The 18,055-nt window shown below is 44.3% G+C and overlaps 1 protein-coding gene across 2 annotated transcripts in view; it reads left to right on the forward strand.

Moving 5' to 3' along the window:
• The window catches only part of PTH1R (parathyroid hormone 1 receptor), a 119,422-nt gene that overhangs the window by 55,735 nt on the left and 45,632 nt on the right, over window positions 1–18,055 (forward strand). For both annotated transcript variants that reach the window (XM_072033943.1, XM_021274978.4), the window contains exon 2: window positions 2,601–2,706. In XM_072033943.1, coding sequence (XP_071890044.1) covers window positions 2,601–2,706 — 106 coding nt within the window. The remainder of the gene's footprint in view (window positions 1–2,600; window positions 2,707–18,055) is intronic.

The raw sequence follows: 18,055 nt of genomic DNA on the forward strand, positions 1-18,055 counted from the left end.
AGAGGATTCAGTGAAAATCTCTGTTCTTATTCATGTGTATGTTTACATGCATGTTTCATCTTCCTCAACCAGGGGAATCTCAAAATGGTTGAGGTTGGAGGGGATCTCTGGAGGCCATGTGGTCTAAGACCCCTGCTCAAGCAGGGCCACCTGCAGCAGGTTGCCTAGAAACATAAAAACATGGCTTAAACATATATCAGTATTTATATCAGCTTGGGGAGAGGAGAGGAAATAGGTGATATATATATATATATATTTAGTAGTCTGACAAGTTTTGGATGTATAAAACTGATAAGCCCTGGTTTCAGGGCTCAGAAAAGCTGAAAACCCAGCTTCAGTTCAGAGCCCTGTCCCAGCTATTGCACCCTCCTCTGGGCACTGAGCTTGGTGCCTCAGCTCCAATTCTGAGAAATAATTTTTTTTTCTATGCCTGGCCTGGACAGGACATTGTACATCCTGCTGGGAAGGAGCTGTCCATTCTCAGAGCATGGCCAAAGGTGGCTAAGGATGAAGTGCAAAAGGCATGTATTATTTGAAATATCTAAGGTCGCATTCTGCTCTATTCGACCACTATAAATCTAGAATAACTCCTGGCATTCATGGAATCGTTCAGGATTCATGCAGCTGCAAATGACAGCAGGATTGGACCTTAAGGTTTTATGTTTCCAATAAGGGTTTAAATGCTGGATAGTGCCTTAAATGTGGACTGGCCAAACATCTGGAAAAGGATAATTTTATTTTGCATTAATATTGATGTTTTGAAATCATCTCCCACTTCTGAAAGAGGATTTTAGTGTGGATTTTTTCCAAGGGCATGAAAAACAAACTTCTGTTTTACTAGGAATCCCCTTATCAGATCTAGATACCCATCTGCATGTCTGTTAGCACATCAGCTGCTTGAGCATTCACCATTCCCCTCTGTAGGACCACATGTGAAATAGAGCCTGGGTTTACTTCTAAGTTGGATTTCATTAACCTTCATTATGTTATTTGTAGTAAGTCTTGAGAACAGATTGGCCTGCAGAGGGTTTATCTTGCTTTCCGAAATGAATTATGTTACAATGAGTGAAGGCACCTTAATTCTGACTAGCAGTGTTTGGAGGGAGTACAGTGAAATTTCATAGCCACCCAGCTTCAGTAATGCTTCAGAGGGATGGAGACCAGCAGCACCCTCCATAGGCAGGCTCTGGGTCACTTTTGCATTCACAAAGTCTTGTACTTTCCTACTTTCCTTTGCCTGCCTTTACTGCATACTGATGTTTAGACCTGCTCCATCCATCAAGATGTGGAGAGCTGCCATAGTCGTAACAGATTTACTGCAGCCAGTCTCACCAGCACAGTCAATATAGGTTTATAAAGTAAAAAAATAATAATAATAAAACTGTTGTTTTCTATAAAATGGTACAGCAGTCATTCTTGATTAAATAACACCATTAAGAACAAGTGCTAAGTCCTGTAGAAGTCCAGAGAAAGGCAGCCTCTGCTCTTACTGCTTTTACGGTTTAATCTAGACAAGAAAAAAAAATATTAGGGAAAAGGATGCAATGAGAGGACTGGTCTCAGATGCCTGAGCAGGACACAAACCAAGTACCTAAGAGGCACATGAGGAAATGAGAGCAGCCACATTGTATTAGATTAAAGCTCTTAATGGCATGATAACCAAAGTACTACCCCATGGGTGTAACCCCAGCTTCCAGAGACCAGCCCTGCCTGATGGGAATGTGCCAGCTTCATGAAGCAAGATGTTTTTTTGTGACCAGCAAGTGCCTTGGAGGGCCTTGTATCACTGTGTATCAGCAAGCAGCCAGAATAGGGTAAAGTAGCTTCTGGGTAAAGCATCCTCCCTGCTCTCCCACCCCTTCTTCTTGTCCCTTGACCTCTGGAAACCTCACAGGCAGAACATAGAGGGGGAGAAATAAAATCTTCCAGGGTGATGTTCATAGCCTCCTTCCCCTGAGCCCTAAGTCAGGGGGCAGATGCTGTCAGCTCATAGACTTCTCTAGAGCAGCCCCCCCGCGTTTGTTCTTGGATTTAGAAAGGATATTGATAGGAACTGATTCCATGGGGCTGAAGACCTAAGAGAGAGGTTGTAAATAGCACTGCATTCACGATGCCAGGTTGTGATTCTTGAAGTGAGAAGAGGCTCTTAAACTCTTGTCCCCAGCAGTATTTTCCAAGAGGTGGGTGCCAGCAAACAAAGCATTGCCTTGCCACCCTGAGTGTTATATTTAGCTATGCTTCTGTATCCCAAAGGAACCAGTATTTAAAAATGCTGTGCTAATGTTATTTACTGGAATGTGTCCCTCCAAGCTGCAAACTGAGGCATGCCACCCAAGAAGCTGCTCTCTTTTTATGTACAAGCATGTGTTTGCTGCGTGCAACTGCAATGTGCACCTCCTTTGCCTTGTACACAAATATTTCCATGTGGCATCTTGCAGGGGTGTTGCTTGGACGCCAATTAGTGAGCAAAATGAGATGGGAAGAACAAAGCTAGTGAAAGAAACTGCTGGTGCAATGGAGATTGTGCATTCAAATCATCTGCCTTGTCTAGGAAGCTTGTGCCCTGCTGAGGTTTAACCTCATTTCTCCCATCGCTGCAGGTGGATGCTGACGATGTCATCACCAAAGAGGAGCAGATCTTCCTACTGCTAAAAGCCAAGGCCAAGTGTGAGCGACATCTGAAAGCCAAGGTGCCCAAGGTGCACGGTGAGTGTTCCCACATCAACCCTGACTTCAGGGATGGGGCTTGGAGCACACAAGGGGGGCAGCTGAAGACAGCCCACCAGACTCCTTTTTTCTGGTTAAGCTATGAAAAAGACTTTATATCACAAGGTATTGGAAAGCATAGACAGCACATCCTCTTTCTCCTGCTCCACATGCCAGATTCAAGGGGTCTGGAGGATGCAAAAGTCATGGTCGTGGGCTTACAGCCCTTATTGCTGTACCCAAAGCCCAGGCAATGTATGGGAGGCATCACCCACCAGTACACCTTTGTAGCAGGACAAAAGTAGTGTGGGAAACAAAGCAGCCTTCCACCATCCCTTCTATTTCCCTCAAACAAATTGTCTCTATTCTCCTCAAATGGGCCCAAGCTTGGCTGAGCCCCTCTCTTCTACTTCCTTTCTATTTTGAGCTGCAAAATTACTACCAGATGTAGGACTAGGGGGAGAAGGAAGGGAGAAAGCTCTCTCATGTGGGCAGCAAAATAATCATCCCCCATTGGTTTCTTTCATCAATCTCACATGTGTTAATTATTGGCGCTGGGGCTGTATATTGAGACATCCTGCACCACCCAGCTAGTCCTGGGTGGGCATCCTGTCCCCTCTCCCTCTGCTGCCTGAGAGCAGGGGACGAGGCAGATCACCTCCTACTTTCACCCTAGCATCCCAAAGGTCTCTCTTTCTGTCGCCAGGACTGGCAGAAATACTTGGAGACCGCATCACCAGCCCAGAAAAACTCCCCAAAGCCAGCTGTGACTTGGAGCAGAGCTGCCTGCCCACCTGGTGTCTCTCTCCTGTTGGAAATCACAGGAAGGGGCTGTAAAAAAAAAAAAAAAAGCCACACAACTTTCAGTTTATTCCAGGCCTCCAGCTTTACATCAGCCAAAACCTCAAGCCACATCCTCTGTGCTTCTTTGTCCTATTCACCCAATGCCCAATTAACACCTCATTAAAAAAACATATGTGCAAAGGCATTTCCTTCTGTTGTACTTCAGACCACCTGCCTACCTCGGGACAGGGTGATATCAACCAGCTGGTCCTGCTCTCACACCCTATTTTCTAGCCCTTCTCTAGGACACCATCAGCATTTTGCCTCGATCTCTTAGCAGGCATCAGCAGTCTTGGTAGGGCTGGGGAGATGGTGACTGTGTGTAACCAACAAGCAGGCTTTGGGCTCTTTACCACAGTCACGTTGGTAGAATAATCCCATCACAGAGGTTTGTAAGCATGCCCTTGGTCCTGCTTTAAGACCTCACTCTTCAACCGTGAGACCAGTATTAGCTCTTCCTTTGACTGCAGCATAGAGGGATCTAATCCAGTGACATTTAGACATCTCATGGACTCATGCTGAGTCCTGGCCTTGGAAAAAGTTATCCTGAGCTGCTTAGGCAATAAAACTTGGGTTTTTGCTTCATCCTCTATAGGAAACCTCTGCTCATTTCCAAGTAGCACAGCCAAAAGGAGGAATTGTTATCTTGATACCTACAGCAGTGCACTCGAGGCTTTAAAGGCTCAATGCAATCATTAGTAATAGATAGCTGGAACAAACTCATCTGCAAGGGATTCCTTAACCCAAAGGTAGAAAGAACCTTTACTTAGCCTTCCCCGAGAGATTCTCTTAAAATACTGTTAAAAACCCTGTTAAAAATTCAAAATCTATTTTTGTGGTTTTCCCACCCCTACGTACTCCAGGAGTGTGAAGGAATGGAGTTTTTGGCCCTCTTGTAGGCTGAGGGGTGGTAGAACAAAAGGCCATAATCTACATGATCAAATCTCTTGGCTAAGGCTCACAAGCTCAGTCTCTGCACATAGCACAGCGTGAATAGTGGTTAGGCCCAGTCCTTTCCTCCTTTGAAGATATGGAAACTGGGGTCTGGTTTCTATTTGTGCTGCTCACCCAAGGACGTACGAGGCTGTGCACTTCTCAGCCAGATGGAGGGCTTAATCCCTTTGCATCTTCCCTCACCACAGATGCAAAAGAAAGTAATTTGGAAAAGGCAACAGTTCTCAAAATTAACTGTACTAATCCTCAGCTGCAGAATATCTGTGTGCAAAATGGTTGAGACTTGGAGCAATATGGATCCTGGGTGAGCACTCCAAGCCTTCAGGCACTCTTCTGTGATACTGCTCCAGGTATTCAGTTTGGGTAGCATAAGGACTGTTCTCATATTGCCACCCCACCTGGCCCTTTCTCTGTTTTGTCTCTGGACTTTGAGTAGTAGGGGAGAGAATTACACTTCGCAGTGCATTCAGCCCCAGCATTAGTGATGGTGGCATGCAGAAATAAATAATAGATTAATGGGCTTGAGCATCTTGAGCTCCTTTTAGAGCTGGTAGATGGAGAGCACCTTTGGGTGACATCTGTGTCCCAACCGTCTCCAGACATGGATCACAAATTACATATAGGATTGCTATTTAGATGAACCACTTAACACTGGGCTGAAGGCTGGACAAGAGATGTTCAAAAATCCTTTCCAACAAGCATTTCAATTATTAGTCCTGCCCGGGGGACTTAAAATCACAAAGTAGTGACACTGATGCCCCTTTGAGAGGTTGCTTCCTCCCTGCAGTCATTAGGGCTAAGGTAATTGAGGACTGATGATGGCCAAGCTAAAATGCTGCAGATGCAGAGCTGGAGAGGAAAGGGAAGGTCTGGGTAATTCATCTGTTTAGGGGGTCATAAGGAAAGCACAGTTGTCAAAGGACAAAATTTCTTCAGCCATTTTTCACTTAAAGAGTCACAGATGAGGGGAAAAGACTATGCTGAGCTCTGCTTGAGGGAATCTGAACCTAACTCACTGCCTCCCAGGAACGATGCATCACTGCCTGGCATGTGAAAGGTGTAAAAGGAGACTGAAATCTCTTCTATTAGTTCCACTTCACTCTGTCTGAAAGTATCAAAAAAGGCCTTGGAGCAGGAGTTGGACCTAAGCTTTATGATCTGCCCAGCTTTATGACCTGCCTGTGCCACAGACTTCAGCTCCAGCTGTGGGACATCCCAGTGACAGCCCCGTGACGTGAATGTTTGGGAAAGGAGAAAGTTACAGCATAAAATCCCTGGCCCGAGTCAATGAGGAGCAGCTTTGGACCCAAGAGTCCCTTCTCTCCAGGGATGCTCTAAACCACAAGGGTCATAGGAAAAGAGGCCTTTGACCCAGTAGCTGTTTTAGAGCTTCTTCGCACAGCATATTCAGATGGGCTCTGCAACTAGCAAAGACTGCTGATGCATCTCACATCCCTGATGCAGAGTTTTGTCCAGCACCCCTCCATGCTCAGCATTATGGCTGGTAGAACGGCTTCAGAAGAAGACCTCGAGATAAGCACCCATTGACACAGGCACGCAGGGATAGCTCCTATACCTCCTCCTGCAGCTCCCTGAGCCATGGGGTGAGCATTTCTGTAGACAGCCTCTGCTTCTCCAAGGAGCTTTTTGAGGACCTCTTCCTGCAAATCTAATCTCTCCAACACATCTAGTGCATACCTAGATTTGAGCTGGGCTGAATGTAGCTCTCTAAGATGAGCTTACCTGGGAGGTGTCGGAGGTGTTTTAATATCTCCCCTCTCAGACAAGGAGAAAAAGCAGTCCCAGCCACTCCTAACTGCGTGCCATGTCTCAACTGGTCCTACAGGGCATCTCCCTACCAAGGTTTAGTGGGTGACACTGGTAGTAGTAGTGATGGTTGGGCCAGATGATCTTGAAGGTCTATTCCAACCTTAACGATTCTATGATGAGTGATTTCAGCACAAGTTTATATCCTTGGCTAACAAATGAGCTGTGGTGACAGAGATGGTAAGGCATGACTTCATTTGCTATTTTGGATTCCTTTAGCAGGGAAGTTTGAGCAGGGCCAAGTGGGGCAACTGATCAAGTTGAGAAAGAGCCTTTTTGGAGGAAGTTTGTTTTTCAGCTGAATCAGCTTCCTGGTCTGGTTCGTCATGCAACCCCATAAACAAGAAGGCTGTCACAGGGCAAGAAGCAGAGCCAGGAATTAGAACTATTGGAGTAAGCTGTGTTGCACTGAGTGCTGCCTGCTAAGCCTCTGATGTTTGGGAAGCCCAAGATGATTTATCTCTTGTTGCCTGCTCTAATTGCACCCGAGTGGCCCTGCTGCACATCAAGCAGTGTGTGCATCCAATCTGTGCTGTCACATCCCGTCCCACCATCACCCCAGATACTCACCTATCCCTCTTCATCAGAAGTTGCCAGCTACCACCTGGCAGATGGCTGCTTGGATCATTCTCCTGCCTGGGTGCGATTGCAGCATGCTGTCGTTATTTATTCCACTCTATAATAGTCAATGGTCTGTGTTTTCAGAAGCAGGGAGAGAATCTGGGACACCTCAATTTTTATTTTTATTTTTTACTTTTTTTTTCTTTTTGATAGAAAGAAATATCACGTAAGTTGGCACGAAAGCTTGGTAGGGCTGCTGTCCTCATTCTTGAGAGCTGACGCACAGGGATATTCAACGCCTCACCTCCCATCTCAAAGGAGAGCCTGTGGCAGAGCCAAGATTTGGGTTCTCATCTCCTTACTCTTCAGCCAGGGCACAAGCCACAAACCACATTTCCTTTTGTCCTGGAATTCAAGGTGAGGCTCCAAGGATTCAAACCCAGGTGGACAGAAACCGCCGAAAATCTTTGGACGTATCCCACTTGACTGAAACTCAAAACTCTCGTCATCATTCTTGCCGTAAAGCCTCTGGTTTTGTTTTGAAATGAGGAAAGCACATCTGAAATTTCCTGCAGTGCAACGGGTACCTGGATTCTCTTCCTCTTTTCCCTGTCTCATTGCTGAGTGCATTTCACAGGCCAGTTCTTCACCTGGTATGAACTGGCAAATTCCCATTCAGTTAGTGAGGGCATTGATCTGTCTCACATTCATTGCTTTCTCTCACAGTTCAGCACTGCAACTTTTTTTTTTCCCTAACTAATGTTCATTCAGACTAATGTGATAAATTGTTAGCAGGCAACCAATGTTTAAATATAATAATAAAATAACAACCAGAATTTCAGAGAGATCTGTGGAGAAATGAGGAAGTAGCTCAGCTGAGCCACAAAGTTGGATTTGGGGCTGTTATCTGCTGATCTCTTTTTCACCTTGCAGCTACCCACTCCTAATGTGTTTGCCTGTTAATAACAGGCTAGAAATGTCTATGTAGATTAATGCAAGTGAAGAAAATGCACTGCGGGAGGGATCTGTGAGTCCAGAACCACTGCTTGCCCCATGAGATTGAGGAGCAGGTTTCTGTGCACCACGCCTCCACTTCAGGCTTAGATTTGGGCTGGAAACACAAACCAGCACTGACTGCAAAATGTGATCCTGCCTGTGCATGGACTTCATTAGCTCTTTCCTGGGAAGCAGCAAGCCCAGAAAAGTTGAGCATCTCAAATCACTCCTGTCTGCCTTCTGGAAGCAGGAAGGTGTTGGTCTCCAGGCCGATCCATGTTGCCCTTTCCCCTTTGCTGGTTTTACTGGCTCTTTTTTATTAAATCCATAGTTTTATTTCTTAGCCTGCATGACGGTTAACGAGTGCCGTGTGCCTTGTGGTGCAGTGCCAAAGAGCAGCAGTTTCCAGGGCGGCTCGTATCCAAGTGGCCAGTGAGTGGTTGCGTTGTTCTTCCTCCCTGGCCAGCATTGGCGTCATCTTTGCGCCGGGCCTGATCCAACGTGGCTCCAGCTACTAAAAATGGCTCTAAAACCCCAGCTAGCACGCCTAAAAATTGGACTGGATGTTGTGAAAAAAGGAAATGGTTGGCAGGTGCATGGAGAGCAGTGGTGTTCACCCTTTTTGTAGAGGCTGGAAGGAGATGTTCATTGGAAGGGGACTTCTGAAGGCTGGAAGGGATGTTCAACATCTGTCTTGGTTTCAATTTTCCTTTGATCCTTGGCCCATGCCCTGATAGACCAGGCAAATAGCTGTCAACTGGAGTATTCAAATATATTATCTGCTGCCATGGCTCAGCAGTGCCTTGTTCAATTTGATGCAATTTAACCAGATCCATGTCTAACCCCCATTCTGACAGTGGCAGGGACCAAGAAGCATCAGGGGAAAGCTTAAAAATTCAACAGGGATTTCTGGAGAGTGGGAACACGTGGCTATTTCTCATGTGAGTGCAAGCAAGGTTGATGGTCCAAAGGAAAGACTTAGCAAACAAAGGTTTAAAAAGAAAGAGATAATATAAGCTTCCTTCAACAGTAACAAAATACTACTTATCTGTAAAATCTTCAAATTTCTTTATTTTCCCCCTAAAAATGTTACCTTTCATTTGTTTTAAGCTAACTAGTAGAGGGTGAGTCCCCCCCCTTCCCTCCTAGCACAAACCACGTCGGCAGTGCCCTCTTCCCCAGCTCACCCCCCCCAGGAATATCTCTGAGCTTGAGGACTTGCTGTGGACCCCTGCTGAATGGGGCTGACATGGGCACAGCCTCGTGTGGACCTCTGCCAGTCCAGCGTGCTTCTGCACAGCCCTGCCTCAGGATATGTTCCTCGTCTGCCACTTTTAGCTAACGGATACCCAGAAAATTAAAAACAAAACAACAACAACAAAAAAAAAGGAAAGGGAAAAAAAAAAAAAAAGGAAAAAAAATCTGTCCCCACAAGCATTTGGCTTCCTTTCTTCTTTTCTCTCTTTTTTTCTCCCCCTTTTTTTTTTTCTTTAAATTTAGTTTCTAGATGAAAGCCTTTCAGAAAGAACAGGAAACCCTAAAATTTCTCATCTACGTACATAAATATTAGATTTCAGCCATGGTGGGCAGCCTGATGCCACCCCAAAGTTAAACCTGGAAGGGGATGAAGTGAAATTCCCAGCCATAAGCCATCAGACCTGATTTTTTTTTCGCCCATGAATTAAAAGTCTGTCTTTCCCTGGTTTGGAAGAGGAGATGGGACATTTTGTGGGGGAAGAGAGATTTTTACACAAACCTGTTATTAGCAAAGGCCATCGGCAGTCCTTTCTCAGAGTCCTAGGTGTTGCAGCTTGCCTCAAAATGGCTTGTTTTTTTAATAAATAAACCTATTTGCTAGGGAGAGGGGTTATTTTTAGTTGAGAAGCCGTGTGTTTTTACCCAAGGTACGTGGATTGCCTGCCTGAGTTTATTGCTCCATTGTCCCTAAAGGACCCATGCCCAAGCCCAGGAAATCTCTGGGCTTGCAGAAGCTCAGAATCTGCTCTTGGCTCTCTTCCCAGAGGCTCAAGCCCTATCCCTGGTCATCCATCCTGCCAGGGTGTCCTCAGAGGTAGGGAGCAGCCTCAGGTGCCCTTGAAGCCAAGGGATATAAAAGCATTCAGGGCACTCAAGATTTGCCTGAACACCCCAGACCTCCATAAACCTCACATCTCCTCCTGCTCTTTTAGCTTCTCCCTGTCTGTGAACTCTCAGTCCTCACAGCTCAGCAAGTCTGGACCACAGCTGTGGCACAAATGTTGCCCCCCAGACAACCTAATCATCCCCTTTTAGCATGCTCCCCACACAGTTTCAACCTGGGACAACCATCACTGCCCCTGTGGACCTTATTTACAGACTAGCATCAGCCAGAAAATTTTCCATATGGCAGCACATACAACACTGTTCTTCCTGGGTATGCAAAATGAGGATTTCAGATGGATATGAGCCATGCTGGGCTTACAGGGCATGAAAACAGGCTATGATCTTCTGGATGGAGTGGTATAGGTGTAACCAGTGAGTCTCGGTCAAGACTGGGTTTCTCGTTGTGTCTGTGTCTGTTCTGGAATAGGTCAAAAGAGAACAGAAGATCTATGGAGAGATGTGTTCTCCCATCCCAACCCTCTGCTACAGCTATTCAAGTCAGCAGGCTGTGATGGCTAGCAAGGGCTTGTAGCTCTTCACAGCTAGCTTGTGCTCATGCCTGAGTTATAGCTAGCAAGAGAAGAAATATTGAGAGTTGGCCTCTACCTGCAGATGTTTATGGGCCAAAACCTTCCATTCCCACTGAAAAATGTCTTCTTAGCAGCGTTATAGGTCTTGCAATGCACAGGAGGATCAAGTATCGGGAGTTATGATAGGAATAAATGGTCCGTGTGTGCATGGAGATGGGTAAATAACAATACACAGAAACAGCTGCAGTTCAGTACTTGTTGCTGCACTTATTTCTACAGTTATTTTTAATGATTTATAAGACCAGCACTATCAGCTTGCAGACGGAGATTTAGAGGGGTTTGGAAGGAGGGGTTTCCTCTCCTGCCTGAGGGAGAGGAAAGACATGGTGTGACAAGAAGTAGGCCCTAGCCCCACGCATTTCACCCCTTTGAAGTCCGTTTCCTCTAGGACTGAGCATGCAAGAGGTGTTCTACCCACTGAAGACCAGCAAAGGTCTCTGGGGATTTACATCTACCCTTCGTCTCTCCTCCCACTCACGTTGCCCATGCACACCCCCAGGTCTTTGTGGATGCACGCACTGACACAGGGCAGACACCCTTCTCCACACATAGGCACTGGCACATCTATACACAGACAAACACACACACACATGCTCTGACAGCCAGGTCTGGAACACGTCTGCAGCACCAAACAACCTCTGCAGAGCCACTGTCCCTCCAAGCCTCCCCTTCTCCTCCTCCTGTCCCAAAATGCTGGGTCATTTTTTCGGTTGCTCCTCCCTGCCTGTTTCCAATCCACCAAATGTCCTTCCCGTAATAGAGTGACCACAATTGCACACCGTATTCCAAATGTGGTCTCCCTGGTGCCTCGCATGGTGCCAGAAGAAGTCGGTCTGATTTATATTCCATGCCCCTAGATAAACACCTCGAGACCATGTTTGCATTTATCCAGCTGCCAAGCAGCTTCACAGATGGTTTTAATGTGTTCTCCACATGCATGTACCGCTTGCATAGGGCTCAGAATTGAGACTGGGGGGAAGGACAGGGGGAGGAGGCGAGGGAAATGTGACAGGCAAGGGAGAATAGCCCTCAGCGCACCCTGGGGATGCAGCCTGAGGAATGAGCAGGCATGGCCTGAAAGCACCTCTCCCTCCCTCCCTCCTCCTCTTGAGCAACCTGCAGTGTGCTGGGAATACTGATGGGGCTCAGGTGTGCAAGCGGAGATGAAGAAAGGGGTTGTGTAGAGCAAACCAAGAGATGCATGTGCCTTTTCACCAAGCACGGCGAGTGGCCTTTCAGCCTTCAAAAGCCAAGTCCTGCAGCAGTGGTATCAAACAGAGCATTTGCTTGCTGCATCCTGAATAGCTTATTGGTTTGCACTAATGAAGACAAGTTCCGTGCAACGAGATTTCAGCCCTCAAGGACTAAGGAGAGCTGTAAGGCACATCTGTTCTAAAACTACAGTAATATGTGTAACTATAACCTCTCTGTAGTATGGCGCTGCTGTAAGGGAGTATTCACGACAGTCCAACCACCTGGAATGGTTATGCTATAACGGTAAGCTTCAGACACCACAGGCAATGAGGCACAACTCCTGGAAGGTTTTACAGGGTAGCCTTAGAAGATGGGCAAAGACAGACTATAATAAAACGGCATGGAGATGCAGAGAAATAAAACAGAGTTGTGACTTATACCAGCCCGGTGTCATGAGATTGATTGTGGAGGATCACATCTTTCAGTGCCTTTCACTGAGGTGCTGGTAGCTTTGGGTTAGACAGTGAATTGATGAATGTTTGGGGAAGTAACCCCATTTCAATGATCCTGAAATGTTGTCATTAAATCAGCAAATGTATACATATATTTAAGAAGTGTGTAGTATTAGGTCCCATCTTCACCATTCAGAAAAGAACCTACTAAGAAGAATAAGACCAAGAAGTTTTGACAACTAAAGTGAGCAGTTTTGGTGATGGTATGGACATGAGGAAGAACTTAGGTTAAACAGGATTTGAATGTATGAGGTCTCAGGTGAGCTGGAGAGATGGTCTGAGGAGCAAAGTAAAATAGTATAACGGGAAATGCATCAGGAAACTGGAGGTGAGGTTTACGGTGAAATGGTGGAAGAAAGAGAGGCTGAGCTCTGCTGCAGTTTAGTTTCTCTTGAGGACGTGGTGAGCTGGGAATCTTAAACCCAGGAGATGAGGGCATAAAAAGTGCTTATAGGAGGGGCTGTGTGGGCATCTTTGTACATACAAAGTTGTTGCACCCAAGTGTTGCAGCATCCGTTCTATGTAATCAGAAGCCACCTTAACACCATTTAGGGACACAAAACCTGTTGTTCTTTCCAGAGTTCTCATCCCGAACAAGATCATCTGAAGGGCAGAAGCTCAGTCTTAATTTCCAGAATGAGCTTTGTTCACTGCCAGTTTGCACATGCTTATTTATGCATCTTCTCTTACTTTCAGAGCTCATCTCTGTTCATGAGGCTTACCAATAGGATGAGAAAAACCTTCTTTCTAATTCTTTGTTATTTTTTATTTTATTTTATTTTATTTTATTTTATTTTATTTTATTTTATTTTATTTTATTTTATTTTATTTTATTTTATTTTATTTTATTTTATTTTATTTTATTTTATTTTATTTTCCTTCAGAGCCAGCAGCAAATTCTTTCACTCTACTAGTCCTTCCCCATTGCTGGAAGAATTTTCTTTCTGTTTCTCTTTGCCAAAGGAATTTACAAACTTTTCCCCAGAGAGGCTATTTTCTTTGACACTAGCAAGGACATCTCAGGACCTGTGAAGCCTCCTCTAGCAAATTACAGCAGAATGAAGAAGCAGAGTATACCTTAGGAGACAAAGCTTCGATTCCAGCCTCAGCAGTTGACTTCTACCAATCTCGCTGTGGTAGCTTTGTAGTCTAAGAGTCTAGGCAGAGAACACAGGCTTGAATATGTGTTTATTAGTGACTGAAATCCAGTGAGTGAAAGCAATATCCCTCTCCAGTCCTGGTGGCAATAGAGACCACAGGACTTCCAGCCAAAGCAGGTTGCCCCATGAGCATCTCTTCCTTTTGAGACAACCACACAGGATATCATTTGGATCCAGCAAGCTACTTAAAAAGGTGGGTTTTCTTAACCCATCCTAAGAGATTAGTTTTTTTGCCTGGTGGAGAATTCAGAAACTCTTCAAACACAGAGCCCAGCCCTGTTCTGCTACAGGTGACAGAGGCTGAACTCATGGAGGGTGAGGGAGCAGTCCCAACATCATTTCTGTTTGAATGTGCAGCCTCCAAGAAAAACCACTGCTCCTCACTTCCTCCACAAGGACAATCATTGTGTCTCCCTGAACTCGTATCAAACCAGAGGAATTGAAAGAAAGACACCAGGATGAAGCATCTGCAAAGACTCCAGAGAACAAAAAAGTCTTACTTTACTCCCAGCCACTCATGATGTCATGCACAAGCACTGAAGTTGTTGGTGATGTCCTGCAAACATAAGAATCTCTGGTGCCTTTCCTTTCTTCTCCATCTCCATTCTTAAGTTACAGCTACAGCTCTGAATGCAAAGGAGCTTTTCCCATTTACATACATGCCTGAGACACAAGCCATATCCTCCATCCAGCATTGCCCAAATGACTGATACACATCCAAGACACTTAGGATGTGGGATATGTATGAGATTTACTTGTTTTCTTAAAGTTTATGCATTCCTTTTGACTTACATCTTCAGTGAATTCTACTATTTCTTCCAAGGAAATAAATGTTTAGCATTCCCAGTTCACTTGGAACATGCAACCTATTTTCCCAAAGCTGCCCACTTGCATTGATCCAAACAGCATATTTGAACCCTCAAACTATTTTTCACCAAAAAAAGGAATTTGTCAAGAGCTCAACATTTACAACAAACAGGATCCCTTCTGATGATCTGGGCTTCTAAACATTAACAGTGTCTCAGGAGAGCCTTACTTATTTTTAGCATGGCAAAAGCACATTACTTGCAGGTGTTGGATCTTAAAATAATAGTAATAATAATAATAATTAATAATAATAATAATGACAGCTTTAAAGGTGATGACAACTATAAAGGTTATAAAATTTATATATATATTTTTTATGTATTGTCATCAGGAAAACTTGTCAGCTTGTGGATTTTTATATTGTTTTCCTGAATCTCCTCACCATTTTTCAGATTTTTTCTTGTAATTCAATGTAGATTTGTTTTGAGAAATGACCAGGAGAAAAGGAACACAGCAGGAAGGAGCCAAGTTACTAGTAGTGTTAATATTTTTCTAAACCAAGAAAAAACATTTGGAGGAAGCATTTGGGAAAACAGAAAAACAAAAAGTCTTGTTTGGATTCCAGCACAATACCAATGGAATATGTGGTACCTTTCGTCTCCATTTCATCACCAGCTCTGTTGCTAAATGATCTCTAGACTGAGCAAAACAGAGGAAAGTTGGAGGCAGAAGATGCAGAATTTAGTCTCAATTGCTCCCGATTATCACACCAGTGGTCTGAAGCAAAATTAATTGTAAAGGTGTCTGCTGTGCAGACCAGAGACATAGTAGGGTGATGGCAGCAGGAAAGGATGTATTGGAGCTCTCTACAAATCATCGCTCCCAGAAAAATTTGCAGGAAGGAAATGACAAATGAGATTTCTTCCCCCTCTTTTGAATTTGGCTGAAATGAGTTTTCAAAGCACGGAGCTGGGAGGGAGAAGCAGTGGAGGATGAAGAGTTGGAGAAGAGGTTTAAGATGTTTGTGCCATAACAGTTCATAATAGTGGCAACAGATTCATTTGCAGTTTTGGGGGGTAACCTCAGATGGTTTCTAAAGATTGAGTCCCACGAGATCCTTGATGGCTTTAATGAATCAGTTCCATGGGTGAATACATAGAAGCACTAGAAGATTTCAGATGCACCGAGATATGCCAGAGATGATATTTTTTCAGATTTCTGGGGCAGCTGATGGTTCCCCAGATTGCTCACATGATAAAACAGCCATCCACCAGGGTCCCAATGCCAGTTTGAACCATGTTACCTGCGCAGCACCTTCAACCCTCTGCTTCTGTGGGGGTTCACAGTAGGGAATAAAGAACCAAAAGTAAATAATTTCATATTTTGTTATCCAGAAAGTATCAGTTTTTCTTTGCATTTGTCCATTGCAAGTGTGTGAGGGGGGGTATGTTTACAACATGGGGAAGGAGTACCGCCAGACACTTTTTCAAATTAATATTTTCTGGACAAAAATTGCTGTGCTATATTTAATGAAACTGTTCACGAGGGCTGAACTTTGCAAGTCATTCTGAACACATTAGAAAAGTAAAAGGACTTCCAGAGCAGTCATTCAGATCACTGTTTTTCCTCTCCTCATTGTTGCTTCTCCATAGTGTTCGTTTTAAAATCTACCCAAATTTATTTATTTTGTAAGACGAATTATTTTATTTTAATCAAGAGCACTTTGAGGGCTAAATGAAATCTTTATTTATTTTCTTGTCTGCAGAAAGAACTCAGAAGCAATAACATCTTGACCTAATCCAAATTTTGTGGAGCATTTTTTTCCTTTTTCTTTTGATCTTTAGAGAGAACTAAAAAAAAAAATAAAATAAACTATTTTTCATGGTGTAAGTTATCCTGCAACACAATGAGCCAAATGGCAGGGCTTACGCAGTTTTCATGAATAGGAAATCTAGTATTAATCTTCCTCTAATGTGACTCAGAGCAGAGATCATGCAATAATCTTCTTCCTCCTTTTTATCACGATGATGCCAAGGAATTCTAGTTCCTCTTCCCCCACTCCTAGTAAATGCTTTAGAAGATAGAGGGTGATTAGTCTGGTCCTTTTCATTAACAATAAATGAAAGATAAGGAATCGACTGTTAAATTATGAGCTTTTCTGATGTTTTTCATGTCCAAAAATGCCAGCAAACCAAATTGATCACTGTCATCTCTGACCCTGAAGGGCACCACACCAGCTAAAGGTTTTTAAAGCAAACCTGGATTCTTATTTAATCTTGTGAAAGCACATGCATTATAAAGGATAAATTACTGTTGGGGTGAAATATTGCTAAAGCACCAGCTTTGATATTAATGAAACACTCTGAGATCTTGACCATGCTTATCATTTCTTTGCTAGTGGAGCTCTTTTGCAGATAAGAGCAGGCTGTTCCATTTTATTTTGATTCTCATGTAATTTTTCTCTGTCAGGCACTTTATATGCCTCTGATAAACTCCTTTTTGTGGACTGCCATTGGTACAGAGCCCAGAGGCTCTGTGAAGTGGAGCTGGAGCAGATTCACCAGCAATTGGTTTTCACTTCAAATATGCTACTGTAGCCGGATTTTAACTGGTGGTTAATACAGCCCAACTGAAATGAGTACGCAAGCACTAGGTTAAATTTGGGGCATAGTCCTCCCAGACTCCTCAGGGATGGGAAACAGCCCACGTTGAACCACACGTCAGCATGGGAACATGCTCCCTCATGGGAATGGGAGCTTAGGAATAAAAGCTGCAGGAAAGGGGCGACCAACAAGCTGGAAGGATTTGGCTTCCTTCTACTTAAAGTAGTCTTGAACATGGGGTCATTTCCCACAGCTTTCTAGCAGCCTAAAGGTTGTCTTGGCCCTTCAAATGTGGGCAAGTGGTGGCATTGATTGTCCCATGCACACCTAATAAACCAGTGCTGCTCTCTCAGCTGTTTTGGAAGCCAGTGACAAACCCCACGGGGAGCAGACTCCCTCCTGACTCCTCTCAGCCCACCTGCTCAATAGGGCACTCTGCAGGATTGCCCAGGCCCTCTATTAGTGAAGAGAGAAGCAAAGTTTCTCATGATTTCCAAGTGATAGAAGACAAGTTCCAGCAAACTGCAAAATGAGAATTAAAGTACTTTAAATACTCATACACATACTCATCAATTTTTAGAAAAGTAGGTGTAAAAGTGAGAAAGGGCTTTTTTCTCGGTTTGTGCCTCTCCTTTTCCTTGCACTAAGCACATAAATCAGATTTCTGAAAGTAACTATCATATGCAGAAGGAAGAAGGAGACCTCCTGGGGGGAGACAGGGTTTCTCCTTCAAGTGTACATGTATTTTAGCTTTCTTCATGGAACAAAAGGTATAACAAAGATGATTTAAAGAAAAATCCACTAACAACCATCCCACCACTCCATTCCCAAAAAGTTAGGAAGTAGGACTTAGCCTTTCAAAGTGGTGCCACAGAGAGCTCCCAGGATATTCTCCACCTGCCCATTCTCTTTCTGCTCATTTTGTGGAAATTGGTAACTGAGCAAAAGGCAGAAACACAAACTAGTGAGAAAGCAAGGGGAAAAGCTGGGAAAATTCAATCTTTGTGTGCTGTGCTTGGCAGCAGGCAGAGGACGGTCAATCAGCATGTGTACATTGCCAGGCAATTAGCATGGGCACAGCTCCAAATCAATCAGTGCATGGCCTGCATCTTGCCCCATGATGACATCCCAGGGAAACAGGGGTAAAGGGAAGCTCAGGC

Source organism: Anas platyrhynchos, chromosome 2 (assembly GCF_047663525.1).
Source record: "Anas platyrhynchos isolate ZD024472 breed Pekin duck chromosome 2, IASCAAS_PekinDuck_T2T, whole genome shotgun sequence".
NCBI classification, from domain to species: domain Eukaryota; kingdom Metazoa; phylum Chordata; class Aves; order Anseriformes; family Anatidae; genus Anas; species Anas platyrhynchos.